Source organism: Aquarana catesbeiana, linkage group LG04 (genome assembly GCF_042186555.1).
Source record: "Aquarana catesbeiana isolate 2022-GZ linkage group LG04, ASM4218655v1, whole genome shotgun sequence".
Classification (NCBI taxonomy): Eukaryota; Metazoa; Chordata; class Amphibia; order Anura; family Ranidae; genus Aquarana; species Aquarana catesbeiana.
This window is the reverse complement of record NC_133327.1, coordinates 273,802,246-273,819,411: the sequence shown is the minus strand read 5'-3', so window position 1 is coordinate 273,819,411 and position 17,166 is coordinate 273,802,246. Positions and strand designations below refer to the sequence as shown.

General features: G+C 42.3%; 1 protein-coding gene across 7 annotated transcripts in view; it reads right to left on the bottom strand.

The window, feature by feature from the left end:
* The window catches only part of VWA5B2 (von Willebrand factor A domain containing 5B2), a 123,796-nt gene that overhangs the window by 67,745 nt on the left and 38,885 nt on the right, over window positions 1-17,166 (bottom strand). For 6 of the 7 annotated variants that reach the window (XM_073626588.1, XM_073626584.1, XM_073626581.1 and 3 more), the window contains 5 exons: window positions 14,777-15,008; window positions 13,652-13,845; window positions 13,389-13,520; window positions 5,706-5,830; window positions 5,435-5,608 (listed from right to left, as the gene is read on the bottom strand). In XM_073626588.1, the coding sequence (XP_073482689.1) occupies window positions 5,435-5,608; window positions 5,706-5,830; window positions 13,389-13,520; window positions 13,652-13,845; window positions 14,777-15,008 (857 nt within the window). The remainder of the gene's footprint in view (window positions 1-5,434; window positions 5,609-5,705; window positions 5,831-13,388; window positions 13,521-13,651; window positions 13,846-14,776; window positions 15,009-17,166) is intronic. The other variant, XM_073626586.1, reaches the window with a different exon arrangement.

Genomic DNA, 17,166 nt, shown 5'->3' with positions numbered 1-17,166 from the left:
TGGCATTCTAGCTGTTAATTTATTGAGGTAAGCTGGAGAAATTGCACCCCACGCTTCTAGAAGCAGCTCCCACAAGTTGGATTGGTTGGATGGGCACTTCTGGCGTACCATATGGTCAAGCTGCTCCCACAACAGCTCAATGGGGTTCAGATCTGGTGACTGTGCTGGCCACTCCATTACCGATAGAATACCAGCTGCCTGCTTCTGCTGTAAATAGTTCTTGCACAATTTGGAGGTGTGTTTAGGGTCATTGTCCTGTTGTAGGATGAAATTGGCTCCAATCAAGCGCTGTCCACTGGGTATGGCATGGCGTTGCAAAATGGAGTGATAGCCTTCCTTATTCAGAATCCCTTTTACCCTGTACAAAGCTCCCACCTTACCAGCACCAAAGCAACCCCAGACCATCACATTACCTCCACCATGCTTAACAGATGGCGTCAGGCATTCTTCCAGCATCTTTTCATTTGTTCTGCGTCTCACAAACGTTCTTCTTTGTGATCCAAACACCTCAAACTTGGATTCATCCGTCCACAACACTTTTTTCCAGTCTTCCTCTGTCCAATGTCTGTGTTCTTTTGCCCATCTTAATCTTTTTCTTTTATTGGCCAGTCTCAGATATGGCTTTTTCTTTGCCACGCTGCCCTGAAGCCCAATATCCCGCAGCCGCCTCTTCACTGTAGATGTTGACACTGGTGTTTTGCGGGTACTATTTAATGAAGATGCCAGTTGGGGACCTGTGAGGCGTCTGTTTCTCAAACTAGAGACTCTAATGTGCTTATCTTCTTGCTTAGTTGTGCAACGCGGCCTCCCACTTCTTTTTCTACTCTGGTTAGAGCCTGTTTGTGCTGTCCTCTGAAGGGAGTAGTACACACCGTTGTAGGAAATCTTCAATTTCTTTGCAATTTCTCGCATGGAATAGCCTTCATTTCTAAGAACAAGAATAGACTGTCGAGTTTCAGATGAAAGTTCTCTTTTTCTGGCCATTTTGAGCGTTTAATTGACCCCACAAATGTGATGCTCCAGAAACTCAATCTGCTCACAGGAAGGTCAGTTTTGTAGCTTCTGGAAGGAGCTAGACTGTTTTTAGATGTGTGAACATGATTGCACAAGGGTTTGCTAATCATCAATTAGCCTTCTGAGCCAATGAGCAAACACATTGTACCATTAGAACACTGGAGTGATAGTTGCTGGAAATGGGCCTCTATACACCCATGTAGATATTGCACCAAAAACTAGACATTTGCAGTTAGAATAGTCATTTACCACATTAGCAATGTATAGAGTATATTTGTTTAAAGTTAGGACTAGTTTAAAGTTAGCTTCATTTAAAAGTACAGTGCTTTTCCTTCAAAAATAAGGACATTTCAATGTGACCCCAAACTTTTGAACGGTAGTGTATATATATATATATATATATATATATATATATATATATATATATATATCTCTCTATCTTACCAAATACAGTTAAAAGAAGGTGCAACGACCAATGGTTCTAAGAAAGTATAACAATTTGTGGATATAATATGCCATCTAATTTAAATTAAAAAAAAAACCTGTCTAACAAGTTAAGTTACACTGCAAACAAAAACATTTATTTTAAAATGAATGCATTATATCTTTAAGGTTAATATATATTTTTTACAGAAAAAAACGCCATTGCCATGTATAATATACAGCTGGTAAAATAAGTATTGAAAACATCACCATTTTTCTAGGTAAATAGATTTCTAAAGGTGCTATTGACATGAGATTTTCACCACATGTCGGTAATAACCCATGCAATCTATACATACAAAGAAACCAAAACAAAGGAGTTCAGAAATGAAGTTCTGTGTAATAAAATAAAAGGACACAGGGAAAAAAAGTACTGAACACATGAAGTAAGGGAGGTGCACAACGAAAGGGAAAGCGAAGACACCAGCTGAAATCTATAAGTAATTAGAAAGCAATCCTGCCCCCTTGTCAGTGCAAATTAATATCAGCTGGTTCAGTCTCAACTGATGGTCTATAAAAAAGGTGTCTCATTACCAAGGTGTCACACAAGAAACATCTCATGATGGGTAAAGGCAAAGAGCTCCCTCAATACCTTTTCAACCTTATTGTTGCAAAACATACTGATGGCATTGGTTACAGAAGGATTTCTAAACTTCTGAATGCTCCAGTGAGCACTGTTGGAGCCATGATCTGGAAGTGGAAAGATCATCATTTCACCATAAACCAGCCACAACCAGGTGCTCCTCGCAAGATCTCCAACAGAGGAGTGAAACAAATTATCAGAAGAGTTGTCAAAGAGCCAAGGACCAATTGTGGAGAGCTTCAGCAAGACCTGGAATTAGCAGGTACAATTGTTTGAAAGAAAACAATAAGTAATGCACTCAACCACCATGGTCTGTATGCATGCTCACCACACAAGGCTCCATTGCTGAGGAAAAAGCATGTTGAAGCCTGTTTAAAGTTTGCTGCACAACATTTAGACAAGCCTGTGAAATACCGGGAGAATATAGTCTGGTCAGATGAGACCAAAATTGAACTCTTTGGATGCCATAATACAAAGCATGTATGGAAGTCAAATGGTGAAGTTTGGAGGTGGGAACATCATGGTGTGGGGCTGTTTTTTAGCAATGTACTAAGACGTTCTTGATAAAAATCTGCTGCCATTTACCAGGATGATGAAGATGAAACGAGGGTGGACATTTCAGGAAGACAATGATCCCAAACACAAAGCCTAGGAACACTCTCAAATGGTTTCAAAAGAAAGAAAATAAAGCTGCTAGAATGGCCCAGCCAATCATCTGACTTGAATCCAATAGAAAATCAATGGAAAGAGCTAAAAGTTCAGAATTCATAGAAGTGGCCCACGGAACCTTCAATATTTGAAGAGTGTTTGTGTGGAAGAATGGGCCATAATCACACCTGAGGATGCATGCCACTAGTTTCTCCATACAGGAGGAGTCTTGAAGCAGTTATTATCAACAAAGGATTTTGTACGAAGTAGTAAAGTGGTTGTAACCTTACAAAGCCATTTCACTGCCAGCTCTCTTTTATGCAGCCATAACACACTGTGTAAGTGATTGTTGACAACGAAGCCTCTAAATACCTTTTATCAGATATCTTCAGGCCAGTCACGTGACTCCCGGCAGCTCTATTCCTCCAATCTGTGTGCAAAAGCGGGAGAGGCCGAGATCCCCCTCTGATGTCAGCCTGGGACATCACATGATCGCTGTGCTGCCCGCGCTCAGCCCTTCCCGCTGTAGCCCTTAGATGGGGGGGCGGTCAGGAATCACGTGACCAGCCTGAAGATATCTGAAAGAACGGTATTTAGAGGCTTGGTTTTCAACAAACACTTACACAGTGTGTTGTGACTGCATAAAAGAGAGGGGCTGGCAGTGAAACGTTTACTTTACTACTAATAGAAGTAAGGATTGGGCAGAAGGATTGGGGGGTGGAGACGGCACACACACAAGCTGACAGGCGGGGGGGGGGGGGGGGAAGAGGGGGAGAGAGAGGAGAGCAGTGGGATGATAAAGGCACGCAAACTGACCATGGTAATCAGGGCTCAGCAGCCCTGATTACCATGGTCAGCACACAGAGGGGGACACAGGAAAAGGCAGAATCAGCCAGGTTTTTTTACCGCTTGCAGAGGGACAGGTTAGACAGCACAAGTACTGTGCTGTTTAACCTGCTATAAGGTAACATGGTCTCTTTTTTGTTTTGTTTTAGGGTTACAACCACTTTAAATAAATTTCAGTTAGCGTGTTCAATACTTTTCCCCTGTGTTAGTCTATTTTATTACACACAACTTAATTGCTGAACTTGTTTTGGTTTCTTTGTATGTACAGATTGTATGGGTTGTTAGACATGTGGTGAAAATTTCATGTCAATAGCACCTTTAAAAATATATTTACCTAGAAAAATGGTGACGTGTTCAATACTTATTTTATCTGATGTGTAGAAATTAGAACACTTTATGGCCAAAATAGACCAGAATACAAAACCATCCCCATCACATAATTTTTAGGCATTTACGGTGAACTTATTACAAAAGAATTCAAGCAAAATGACTACAAAAAATAATCTGGGATGCAAAATGGACAAAATAACTGCAAAGAACTGCTATAAGGTGTCTGTAAACCCTTCCATATACCCAAGGAAGAGACTTGGTCTCAGGAGATGAAACAAATCTTTCTATAGATGTTATACCGGTTTGTCTGCAGTCTTCTTTTCTCTGCATCCATTCAATGTCCAGAAATTATAAAGCTTGTCTGAGCCATCAGGAAAAAAACAAAAAAAACCCCAAAAAAAACAAAAAAGGGGGGGGGGGGATTAAATTACACTCTGCAGAGCTCAGCGAGGAGAGCTCTAAGAGCAGGGTTGGAAAAAAGGGACAACCCCCTGGGAAGGGACACCCCCCCCTTACACAGCACACAGGTACAGAGCTGAGACTGTCAATCAGCTGGATCTCCCTCCCCGACACCTTTTTTTATCTTGGTGTCAGGAAAACCTGTCAGAAGTGATTCATGCCGATAGCAGAGAACAAAGCAGCAGACAGAAATGACACTTCGTACACACTATAGAGGAATATGCTTTGTTCATATTTCATGTCCGAGGTCTACAACCACTTTAAAGCTTTTTGTTTGCCAGTGTTTAAACCTCCTGTAGGCAGCAGTATAACCCACACGTTCAAGAATTACTAATATCCTGTGTCCCTCAATGAACGATAAAGAAAATACATTGACATTTTTTCTAGAGGTTGTAAAATCTCTATTTTACCAATTTCGGTGGCTTTGTTCTCTGGTGCTAACCTGCTGAAATGGAATTTACCAGCTACTCAATTGTACTTATCCGTGAGGTACAATGACTTTTCACCTGAAGAAATTCACTGAAAATGTGTTAAAACATGTAAAAATTATTTATTATTTAAAGCGGATCTCTGGAAAAAGTAAAAGTCCTCCCTCACAGTAGAGCTGTCATGTTACTGCAAGGGTTAACTGGTCATTTATGCCAGGGGGACTGGGTAAAGTAGTTTTACTTACCCAATTCTCTGCTCCTGCAAGCTCCTCCACACTGCTAGTCTGGTCACTGCAGCCTCTTCTTCGCTACACTAAGGTCCTCTGACACTATCAACACTGATGCAGAGACTGTAGCGCAGCACTAGACGTGAGGATGCCAAGAAATAGCCCGCTGACAGATCATGGGGGAGCTGCAGGACCTGGAAAGTTTTTGCCAACCCTTAGACTAAACTAGTACTTAACCCTTGCAGTGTGAGTGCAGTCTCACTACAACAGAGTATTTTTACTTTTACCAGAGTTAGGCTTCAACACAGATTTTTTGATTACTGGCCAGAAAGATGCACCCCAACCTGCCAGGGTGTGGAGACTCTCTTACAGAAAGCAGATTTAAATCAACTTTAATAGTGTAGCTTGGCTCTCACCCGAACATTGCGAGATGGTTCTCCCATCAAATGGACAATGAATATGACTTCACGAGTAACAGTGGGAAGGTCAGAGCTCAGAGTACTGAGGGCAGTAAGGTCAGGACAAAAGTTCAGCATCAGCACTGGATTGAATTTAAGATCTTTGTGAAACCGCCTCCGTACAAAGTTAACCTATTGAAAAGAAGACAGCTTTCCTTTATTCATACCAATTATTTAGCACCTTATATGCAATATGGCAACCTCAGCCTGTTAATCAAAATGTACCCACCTGTCTTTCGGGATCACTGGATTTCTTCATGCCTTTGATGAAATCTTTCCTTTCTTTTACATGCGCCTCATATTGTGAAAAAGTCTTGGTGCCACTCTCTAAACAAAGGTGGGGGAGATGGGGTTCTGGAAATTGAAATTCATTTTTTTTAATGTCTTTCAGCACTTTTGTATACCTGTTTTAAAGCCATTTCCTAGTGCATGCATAAGTATCACGTGTTACACTTAAATTCATGACATCTCAAAAAAAAAAAAAAATCACAGCACTTCTGACAGTGCCTTATTGTGCTTTGCTTAGAAGGTAAAAATAAGATTTTTGTATTTACTGTAAAAATCTCTCTTTAAAAAGAATAAGTTCACTTTAAAAAAAATATAAATAATATTGAATGCTAATTTTTTTGCAGGAAAAAAAAAAAAAAGGTGCATTTATTTTTGAGCCTTTAAGGCCTTGCAGCAGGGATCAGCAGGTGCCATGCAGGTCTTTTGCAGACCTGTCAGTGTATCTGTGAGCTCCTACACCATGTACAGGCAAGCAGATACACTGACAGGAAGAATCTGCAAAGGATGTCCAGACTTGTAGTTCTTTCATACACAGAGCTCTGCGTATGAATGATGTGGCCATGTTCAAAAACTCACAGATAAGGGGAACTTCTCCCCAAACTGCTGTCACAGGGAAAGCAGGGGGGCAGAGAAATTGAGCGGTGGCTGCAGCATTGGGAACATGTTACACATGCCACCATAAAAATGGGTGTAACATGTTGCCAAAGGTGAACTTATCCTTTAAGTTCATTGAGGGAAACAAGAATTCCTGAACAGTTTGGTTATACGGCCACCTACAGGAGGCTGGGCCAAAAAAAAAAAGCCAGCCCTCATATAACCCCACCTCCAACTGTCATGCTTTAGTATGGTGGGCAGGCAGTAGAAGAGCCAATAATACAGAGCATGTAACCTGTGTCACTCAGTAGGCTTTTATGGCAAGTATAAAAATATTTTTTTCTTTGCTATCCATTGAGGGACACAAGAATACTTAAAAATAGGGCTGTTACTGATTAAAATTTTCGTGTTCGATTAATTATAAACACACATACAGATCCAACTACTTTTAGCTGATCTCCTTGCATTGCAACTCTGCATTAGTCAGTGGTAAATGTGGTATACACTATATACAATCACCCGACACTAGTTAGTTTCCACAATCCATGACTTATCACTTTTAAAAAAAAAACTTTAAAAAAATTTTAAGGAGTCTTTTAATGTTAAATTTGTTTTTAGAGTGGACCTCCACTTTAACAAGACATTTTCAAACTTGCAGCTCAATTGCTTGCTATCTGGGTAATGCCTCCAATGGGTATACCAGTCCTGTTGACAACCATCTAAAATGGGAATGCCATTTCACTTCCCGTTGTGTCTCTGGGACAGGAAGTGAAATGAAAGCTCCACACTGGGATGCACAAGGCAAAGCCTAAACTGAGAGGTGTTTTCTCTCTGCATGACCTAATCTAAAACTAAAAATACAGATTCAAGCTGTATATATACACACTTTAAATCACCACGATTTCTCCTCCACAATTGACCTGTCCAGTACAGACAACACACTCACCTTCATAATGTCTTCCAATGCTTGTTTATTCCCAGCAAGGGTCACGCATCATCAGCATGGGGCGTGTCCGGCCAATCACAAAACCGGCTCGCAGCCACACCTCTGTAATTCGTGGACACGCCCACTTGGTCAAAGCCTTTCAGGCCATGATTGGATCGGTCAGGCGCCGGCTGTATTCCATTACTTCACCATCGTGGGCACCGGCAATGACTGGGGAGGAGTCCGGTGACGTCGATGTCCGTGACGTCACTGGATCTCCGATGGAACTCCCTGAAAACCCGGAAGCCGGCGGAGAGGTGAGTACCGATCAAAAAAAATTAATGATTAATCGAGGAATTAATCGTTAATTTCCACAGCCCTACTTAAAAACAGTCACAACAGATGTGGGGATCATACTACAATAAAAATATATATATATATTGACAAAAAAGAAAAGAGAATATCTAAAAAAAAAAAAAAAAAAATCAAGGCAAGAATAAGGTTTATATGAAGAAGGGCCAAAACAAATAAGGAAATTGCCATTTCCAAAAAAGGAGGGCACTGTGGAGCAACCTGGTGCTCCAGACAAGGACAGATAATCACGGTTAGGGGGAAACTGCTCCCGGAAAGAGTAATAGGCCTCAAAACAGCACAGTTGACAATCATCTACCGGAAAAAAAAAAAAAAATCTAGATAGAGGTCAATAAAATGATTCAAGCATATATTATATCATAGTGCTGTGCAGCAATGCATCTCAAAGTGCTGTTGCATGAATGCACAGTGACCGAGCTGTCACGGACAGCTCCCAGTCATCCTTTACGGTCAGGAGTTTCCAATCATATGACCACTGTGATTGTCAATCACAGTAGTCACATGACCAGGAAGTTGAGGTTGATGTAATAAAACTGGAGAGTGCTAAATCTGGAGCAGCTGTGCATGGTAGCCAACTAACTTCAGCTTGTTCAATTAAGCTTTGACAGAAAAAAAAAAAACCCTGGAATCCGGTTTCTCTGCAGAGCTACACCAGATGTTGCACTCTCTAGGTTTAGTAAATCAACCCCTGTATGCCTTACGATGCAGAAAGATAAGGCTCCATGCACACTGAAGCTCATAAAACGGACGTTTTTGGGAGTTTGAGCGTTTTTTTTTTTTTTTTTTAACAGCCCATAAACTCCCCTCTATGTTATCCTATGTGTCCATGCACACATGGAAGTTTTTGGATGTTTATCAGCAGTGGAGTTTATGGGCCGTTTTCTGAACGCCATAAAATCGCATTCAGGAGTCGTTTTTCTGACCACAAAAATGCCAAACGCTCATAAACGTGGCTCGTCAGCGTTTAATCTATTGGAAAAAAAACGCTAAAAAAATGCTAACACGGAAAACCGCTAATAAACGCTATTGCAAACACGTTAAAAGACTCACTGCAAAGCTACTGCCGTTTTTATAAAGTTATTTTAACGTCCAGTGTGCATGGAGCCTAAAGGGTAGGCCATGTAAACCTCTTTTTTTCTTTTTTCTTTAAGGAAAGAAAGTTTGGACAGACATAGCATGTGCAGAGAAAAGACCAACCGGTCTAAAACAGGAAGCTTAAGCTGAACACTCCCAGCCTATGGCTTCAGGGAAAAGGGAGGTCCATGATAAGAAAGGCTGTTACCCAATTAGAGAACTAAATTGGGTACACAGCCATGCGAGAGCCCTCACAACATAAAATCTAAAAATTGAGAGAGGGGAGAAAAACAGAGTACAATGCAGAGGGACTACTTGTAAAGTTGGAGCTGTAGTAGGGAGCAAGAGCCGCATAAACCAATGCCTCCTCTGTAGTGCTGGCTCCTGTCCCATGCGGAGTAATACCAGCTGCACTCCCCCTCTTATCTCGGCTAGTGGTCTCCAGAGTGGTGCCAGCAGCAGGATAGAAGAGATCTTCATATAAGTGTGAAGCAATACATTGGGCACAATAGTATAAGCCTATGTTCACACTAATGTGCTGTGGTTTACCTGTACCGTGGGTGCAGTCCACCTGCATCTTTCCTGCGGGTTAGCCATATTATTATTATTATTCAGGATTTATATAGCGCCAACAGTTTACGCAGCGCTTTACAATATAAAAGGGAGACAATACAGTTATAATATAATACAATACAATACAATAGGATTAAGAGGGCCCTGCTCAGAAGAGCTTACAATCTAATAGCGTGGGGCAGGTGGTACAAAAGGTTGTAACTGTGGGGAATGAGCTGGTGGAAGTGGTAGGAGATTAGTTGGAGACGTGATAGGCTTTCCTGAAGAGATGAGTTTTCAGGGATTGCCTGAAGGTAGCAAGAGTAGGGGCTAGCCGGATAGATGGAGGTAGCGAGTTCCAGAGGATGGGAGAGGCTCTGGAGAAATCCTGGAGACGAGCATGGGAGGAGGAGATGAGAGAGCTTGAAAGCAGGAGGTCTTGAGAAGAGCGGAGAGGACGATTTGGGTGATATTTGGAGACAAGATTAGTGATGTAGCTTGGGGCAGAGTTGTGAATGGCTTTGTATGTTGTGGTTAGAATTTTGAATTTAATTCGCTGGGTGATTGGGAGCCAGTGTAGGGATTGAAGTAGAGGGTTGGCAGACACTGAGCGGTTGGTAAGGTGGATAAGTCTGGCAGCAGCATTCATGATAGACTGAAGAGGGGATAGCCTATGGAGCGGTAGGCCAATGAGAAGGGAGTTGCAATAGTCAAGGCGAGAGATAACAAGGGAGTGAATGAGGAGCTTGGTGGTTTCATTTGTTAAAAAAGGGCGAATTTTAGAGATGTTACGGAGGTGGATTCTACAAACTTTTGACAATGATTGGATTTGAGGCTGAAATGACAAGTCGGAGTCTAGGATTACACCTAGTACCCTGGCGTGAGGGGAGGGACTGATGGTTGCATTGTTGATTTTGATGGAAAAGTCATGGAGGGGGGCACGGGCGGGGGGGAATATTAATAGCCCAGGGATGGCCTTATGCCAGGCTCAAACATCTGGGTGTGGTAGCTCATAGAGTACTACCAGATGGCCAGGGCCAATGGCTGAGAATGCTGACAACACACAATGACAAATTTGCCTGTACCCTTTCAGTAGGTAGTCAGTGGCCAGTGGATGAAGTGGATCCGCAGGGCAATCGGCTGGCCAATCCTGATCCAGACCCCTTAGGATCAGTCAGAGAGGGGTGCGGTCGCCCTCTCCTATCTGCAAAGGGACAGGCTGAAATGTCGGTGGTGCCAAGCTTCAGTTGGGGGAACCTTCACCCCCATCTTAGGGAATCTTCCATGCAGACGCGTTAGCTGACCCGTTTAGGCTCAGCTGTGCGTCATCTGGAAGGGGGAGATGTGACGAAAATATAAGCGTAGGATAGTTTTGCCTTAACTAGATGTGGTGTGATCGGTAGTAGTGTAATTGTAGATGTAGTTTAATTCTGGGTTATTAGAAATATAGTATTCTATGTCAGTCATGCACATATGTTCTTTCATTAGCATTTGAAAAGGACAGAGATTTTTTCTAGGATCAATGTGACACCTAGATGCCAATAAAAGTTCCCATTAGAGTAAACACAGATTGCCAGCTTCCTGAGGCTCAAAGAAATCTGCTAGTCATCTTGGCCACACGGATCTGCAGGGGGCATTCACAAGGCTCCGGACAGTCTGTAAGCTTTGATTAATATCAAGAGATCTAAGGAACCATTTTTATCTCTCATAAAAGCTAAAATATTAACGGCAGAGAGATGAAAATAATTCCTTGTGATCGTACACCTGATGGGTTACGTGTACATGTGACTCTGTATGTTTAGCAGGTGTGGAATCCTGGAGAACCACACAAAACCGCTATATGGCGCCTGATTGCGGCAGGCAGGCAGTGATTGGTACTGTTGCGATCGGCATAATGCGCTGGTATCGGAAATCCTATCCATGACCCAGCAATCAGCGCCGTTCTGGGCCAATTTGACTCTGGTCATTTCAGAACACAAAACATTTGTGGGCTGAGACAGGAACACCCCCCCAGGGTTGATTGGCCAAGGGCTAAAGTCCAGCCCGCATCCATATTTCAATAAATTGGGTAGACTGAGATATGGACATTGTTCTTCCACGAAGCCAGTTCGAAACTGGGGAGTTCCCACATGTTCCAGTATGCTTCTACTAACGGATAGATTTTCTTGGTAAAGTTTATTTCTGTTTTTATCCCTTTTTATTTTCATAGCAAATTGCCAGTTGTGTGTCTTTCTGCATTTTTTGTATCTTTTTTGGTAAATCCTTTTTCTTTGTATATCTTATATGCACTGCCCACTTTCGGGATATTAAATGATAAAATTAATAAGTGACTTCTGTGTACTAAGCTAGGACTCATATCTCTGGAGAGGTTGTTGTATTTTAGTGCCCGGTTTAAGTTACGTACCAATCGGTATGCAATTGCACTGTGTGTTGGCAGATTGCATGCAGATTGTAAGCTAACAGATCTTCCAGACGGAGATCTGTGTGTGTGGTGGCTCAGCAGACCAGTCTGCGGACAAATTGTTGGGTGGTGGCAGGCTATCGTTTATTGTGTGTCTGGTGTGTGGGTGTGGGGACAGTGGGAAGAGTGATTAACACCGGGGTTCAAGCTTGCAGGATAGCTGGAGGAACCCTAGAAGTGTATAGTAATTGCTAGACTGCTCCCCAACCCTTAGAGTGCACCAGATTGTATGTAAGATTTGTATCTGCCTATGTGTGGTCAGCTAGCTGGATTGGAGTGGAGTCTCCCTCTAGTGGTGGCCAAAGGTAGTGCAGGCTGTGAAAGTACCACAGCCAGTCTTACATGCGCAGTATAAGTTCCCCCTTATTCCCTTAGTTCCTCATATACCCCGGTCACGGAACGCACGTCGCGGTTGGTTAGTAGCCGTGGGCGTGTGAATTCGTGACAGATAGACTTCTATTATATCCTGCAGGTTTGGTTTACATTTTACTTAACCAGAAGCGTTGAAATTCTCGTCGCTTCCCTTCTCCTATACCAGTGGTCATCAACCCTGTCCTCAGGGCCCACTAACAGGCCAGGTTTGCAAGATAATTGAAATACATTACAGGTGAGATCATTTGCTACTCAGTGATTGCAGTATTCCAGTCTGCATCTTTCCAAGGTAATACATAAAATCTGGCCTGTTAGTGGTCCCTGAGGACAAGGTTGATGACCACTGTCCTAGACCATAGAGATGATCAAAGACGTTCCACTCCTTGATCACCTCTATGGCAATGGGCTGAAACCACTGGATGGGATCCCCAGTGAGACGGGTAAGCCTGGGAAACAGGAAAGCCACACCAGAGAGCGAAAGGAGGAGCAACTACTCCAGTTGCTTTTAAAAGCTATCCAGCAGCTAATCAGCCGAGGTTATGGCTGACAGCTGCAGCCATGGCCCCCGGAATGCCCACTTGAACACAATCACATATACATATATATTATATATATATATATATATATATATATATATATATATATATATATATATATATATATATATATATATATATATATATATATATATATATATATACACACACACACATACATGGCATAAGGACAAGGAGGAACGCTTTACATCTGGAGGATGTAAATCTCCACAAAAGGAAAAGCTTGTTCACAGGAAGAGCTGTGAAAACAAACTAGTTATGACTAGCTCAGTTGCTTGCTTTAAAAAAAAGGAGCTGGATGCATACCTAAATGCACAGAATATAATTGGATATTATTATTACTTCCGGTCATAAAATTGTTGATTCGGGGAATATCCAATTACCTTGGGGATCAGGAAAGCCTTTTTCCCCAGGGGGAAGCCGCCCCTGCTGGGAGAAGACAGTGTTTAATGCTAGCAGCTACAACAGCCTCTAGTAATAATCGCATGTAAAATCTGACAGGCTGGTTGTACCAAAGTTGATTGATCGATCGACTAGGGTATATTCAGCCTGCCCATACATGGTTTGAATCTCAGCTGGTTGCTGCTGAATCGGCTGAGATTTCAACTATCTATGGCTGGTCCTGGGTAAAATCCAATTTAGAGCTGAGATCAAACATACTTATGAAGCTCTCTGTGCTTGCCAATGTTGAAATCATGATTTTTCCCCATTACTTACCACTAGGGTGCAAGATAACTTCCAAAGCACGGTCACATTTATACTCTTCTGCCAAGCTAATCCAGATGGAGGAAGCCGAGAGAGCAAATGGGCTTGCATCAGCACGAAGAGCATGGGATGGACTCTCTATACCTGTAGAAGGAGAGAAGCACAGTACATTTTCTATTTTCTCCAAAATGGGGGAGATAAATGATTAAATGTGTTAATTGAAACTTGGGTTAATTCTCCTTTTATTTATAACATTTTACAAGCAAAATAGTCACCTGCTAGAAGACAAGGTCCCTGAACTTGTAAGTGGAAGGTAAACTGATAACGTTGTGGGTTAGTAGCCAGGCTGGCGAGAGCAGTAGACAGAGATCGAGGATGTGCAGAGTGCAGTAACTGGGAAGGAGAATCTGGAATCAGCTGCCAAGAATTTACCGCTGCTCCACTCACACCACCAAAACAACTGGCGGGACTGTAAGACAAAGAACATGGAAATGTCTTCAAAGTGCATACATCCCTATAGTCGCACAGATGTAATTAGGTCACGATATACACACCTAACTTATTACACAAGAAGAGTGCTCTGGAGGATGCGTGCATCAGTAAATTAAAACAAGCACTTTTATTCTAGAATGGTCTATCTGGTTTCTAAAGTACTGAGAATTTGCCCAAGTTGTCTTTAGCTTGTGGGCCCTTTCACACAATCTAAAGGTCCGCCTGTCAGTTTTTCAGGCAGACCTGATCAGTAGGTCCATGCATCCTTATGGACAGGTGGGTGTAAACTGGGTGCTACTCCAGGCTGCCCATAGAGACTGTGTATCCGCTCTGCGGAAATGGAATCATCTGCCCGCTCTGCCCTGATCAGCAGGGGATCTGTGAGCTGATCCCCTGCCGATTGGAAAGGAAACCACCCCATGTGAAAGGGGCCTTAGCGTTTCTAAAACTGATAAAAATATAAGAAGTACAATGAAGATTGTTACACAACAGCTAAATATTTTAAAACATACATTTTAAAAGCGGAAAATATAACCAAAATGTTGTTTCAATTGCCTAAGCCTTACAAAACATTTTTTTCTAATTTTGTACATCAGACTACTTCCACTTGTGCAACCCAAGACTAAATGTCCTACATGATATTAAGCTCTTTATTTTTCTGTTGCAGCACAAAATTCTGGAAAAATATTTTAAAAAGACCTCAAAGACCAATCAGGCTGTTTAGTGCTTGGTTTTCATTTTGAGCACTACAGCTAACCAAAGGTTATGACTACATGGTGGTGGTAGTGATAGAAGGACAGATCGTACAGAAAGAGTTAATAGACTCCAAATACAGGAAGGGTGGGATAGGACAGCTTTTGGATTAAAAGAGGACACCAGAAAGCCCAGTACACATAACACACAATCACCATAAGCACAACCTGTCGTCACAAAGACCATCCCCATGCTCGCTAGGATCCCCTGGACTCAGGGCCAAGGGTGTAAGGGTGGAGTTGAGGGTCACACGCACAGTTCCTCCTGGAAGAGTCTGCAGCTCTCTGCAACTTTGCAGAGTCACACTCACTACTGAAGAGGGATGTACAGCTCCCACACTGAGCACAAACACATTGTGTGCCGTGTCTGCATCCAATACAAGGTGACCTAAAAACATGAAAAAGAAGACAATGAGAAATGAAGAGATTGAGATTTCTGCACATAAGGGATAACATTCTAAAAACAGACCGGACAAAAAAAAAAAAAAAAAAAAGTGAAAAATATGCTATGTTATAGGAAATAATTAGAAATGTTAACTGTACTTAAGCACCATGAACAATGTACTTTTTGTCTTAGCCTATCTGCAGTGCAAAATCATAGGCATGGCCACCTGACTGCTACTATCAAGAGATTTGGAATGAGTTTGGTGATGTTACTACTTCCTCCTTGCTGGAGGCTCCGATATGAGGAAGCAAAATCCTGACCCTTCCAAGATAGCCGCTTACACACAGACACAGTGCAGAGCAACTTATGCCAAGTCAGTAATCGTCCCTTGTCCTCTGCTTGCCTTTTTTGGGCACAGCCTACAGAATTTAGTTCCTCTGTAAAAGCAAAGTCCACCTTTTTGAATATGTTACATATTACACCTGTATTTAGTACAGTCTGTAACATGCTCCATTCCCCACATTCATTCAATCTGTGAATGAAAGAACTACAAGCCCCATCTGCCACCGCTGCAGATGGTTTGTAGCACTCAATGGACTGCGAGGGCATTGGTGAGTGCTCCCGTAGTTCATTGACACTTCCTACAGCTTTCAAAAAGGAAGCTTGTACACAATTACAGGCAGAAAGCTGTAGGCAGAGTCTACAGGCACCTGACATTGCACCTGCAATCTGCTAATCATGGATGCAATGCTCTACAGGCTCCTAAGAGGAAAAAAAAAAAAAAAATTATACTATTTCCTTTGAAAAGGATAACTCATGGCACAAATATACTCATTAGGCTATACAATTCTAGCTACATATTCAACATAGCCGGTGTTTCATCAGATTTGGCGACCCCTCAGATTTTGTAACGGAAGTGACGTTCCATCGCCGCCATCTTGGTACACCCCGCACTCGTCCACGGTAAGGATACAGTGAGAAGGCGGCATGCGGACATCTTGTTACACCCACCGGAGTCATGCATTTCACGCTTATTTTTATCAGTGAACTGAGTTTTTATAGCGAAACACAGTATTTAAAAATCGGTCTGACTGTTTAGATGTTGAATTTTCAAAGCAGTGACAAGCCTGCTGATCTCACAGGTTTGCTGATCTGACAGAACACTGCTGCTTTTAGAAATTCAATTCCGTTACAAAATCTGGTTGCCTAATCTGACGAAACACGGGCATTGGACTGGTTTATGAAAAAGTGGAGAAAAGAAAATGAGCTCAAAATGGGAATTTGTGCCTACAGCAACCACTCATGCTTCACCTTATATTCCAGAAAAAACAAACAAAATTTTGGCTGGTCAATATTGATAATGCAAAATTTTTCTCTTCTCCGGTTTTCATGAAATCAGTCCCTTCGTCCATTATGGTGATGTATGCAATCCAAACCCATTTCCATAAATATTAAACAAGTTGTAGAAGCTTTTAAATTAAAGCAGTTCTTCAATAAATTAAAAGTCAGCACTGCAGCTACAAATACTGTAGCTGCTGACTTTTAATAATTGGACACTTACCCGTCCAGGGATCCAGTGCTGTGCTCACTCGAGCCGGCTCTCCAGTCGTCTTGGGGGTCCAGCATATTTACTTTGTGAAGCAGGCAATGACTGCTGGTGGCTTCATAGACAGCCTCCCACTGCACATGCACGTGATGCTCTGCGCCTTGTGAATGATCCCACAGCTTTCTAGGACCTGTGACATGTCCCAGAAGGCTGCAGGGGAAGGGGGGGGGGTGAACTTATTGCCACAGCAGTGGGAATGGGTACCTGTCAAATCTAGGTACCCACTCCACCAGTCCAAAAAGCCAGAAGTGAAAAAAAAAAAAAAAACCCACACCATACCTTAAAAGAGGAAAGGGAGGGGGGGGGAGGCAGACAAGAGAATGGGTGCAGTTCCACTTTAAGGAAGCACCTGTTTTACAACTCAATGATCTGCAAAACACTAATCTGTATGCTGTATGATGCACAGCCCAGATCTATGGGATGTCCATTTGCAGCTCTGCACTTAAGAAGTTTTGTGGTAAATTGCACCTACAGCACATGGATAGTCCTACTGTTTTTCATGGCACAATGTCACCCTACATTGTTGTATGTTACATGAAAAAAAAATCCTGCTTG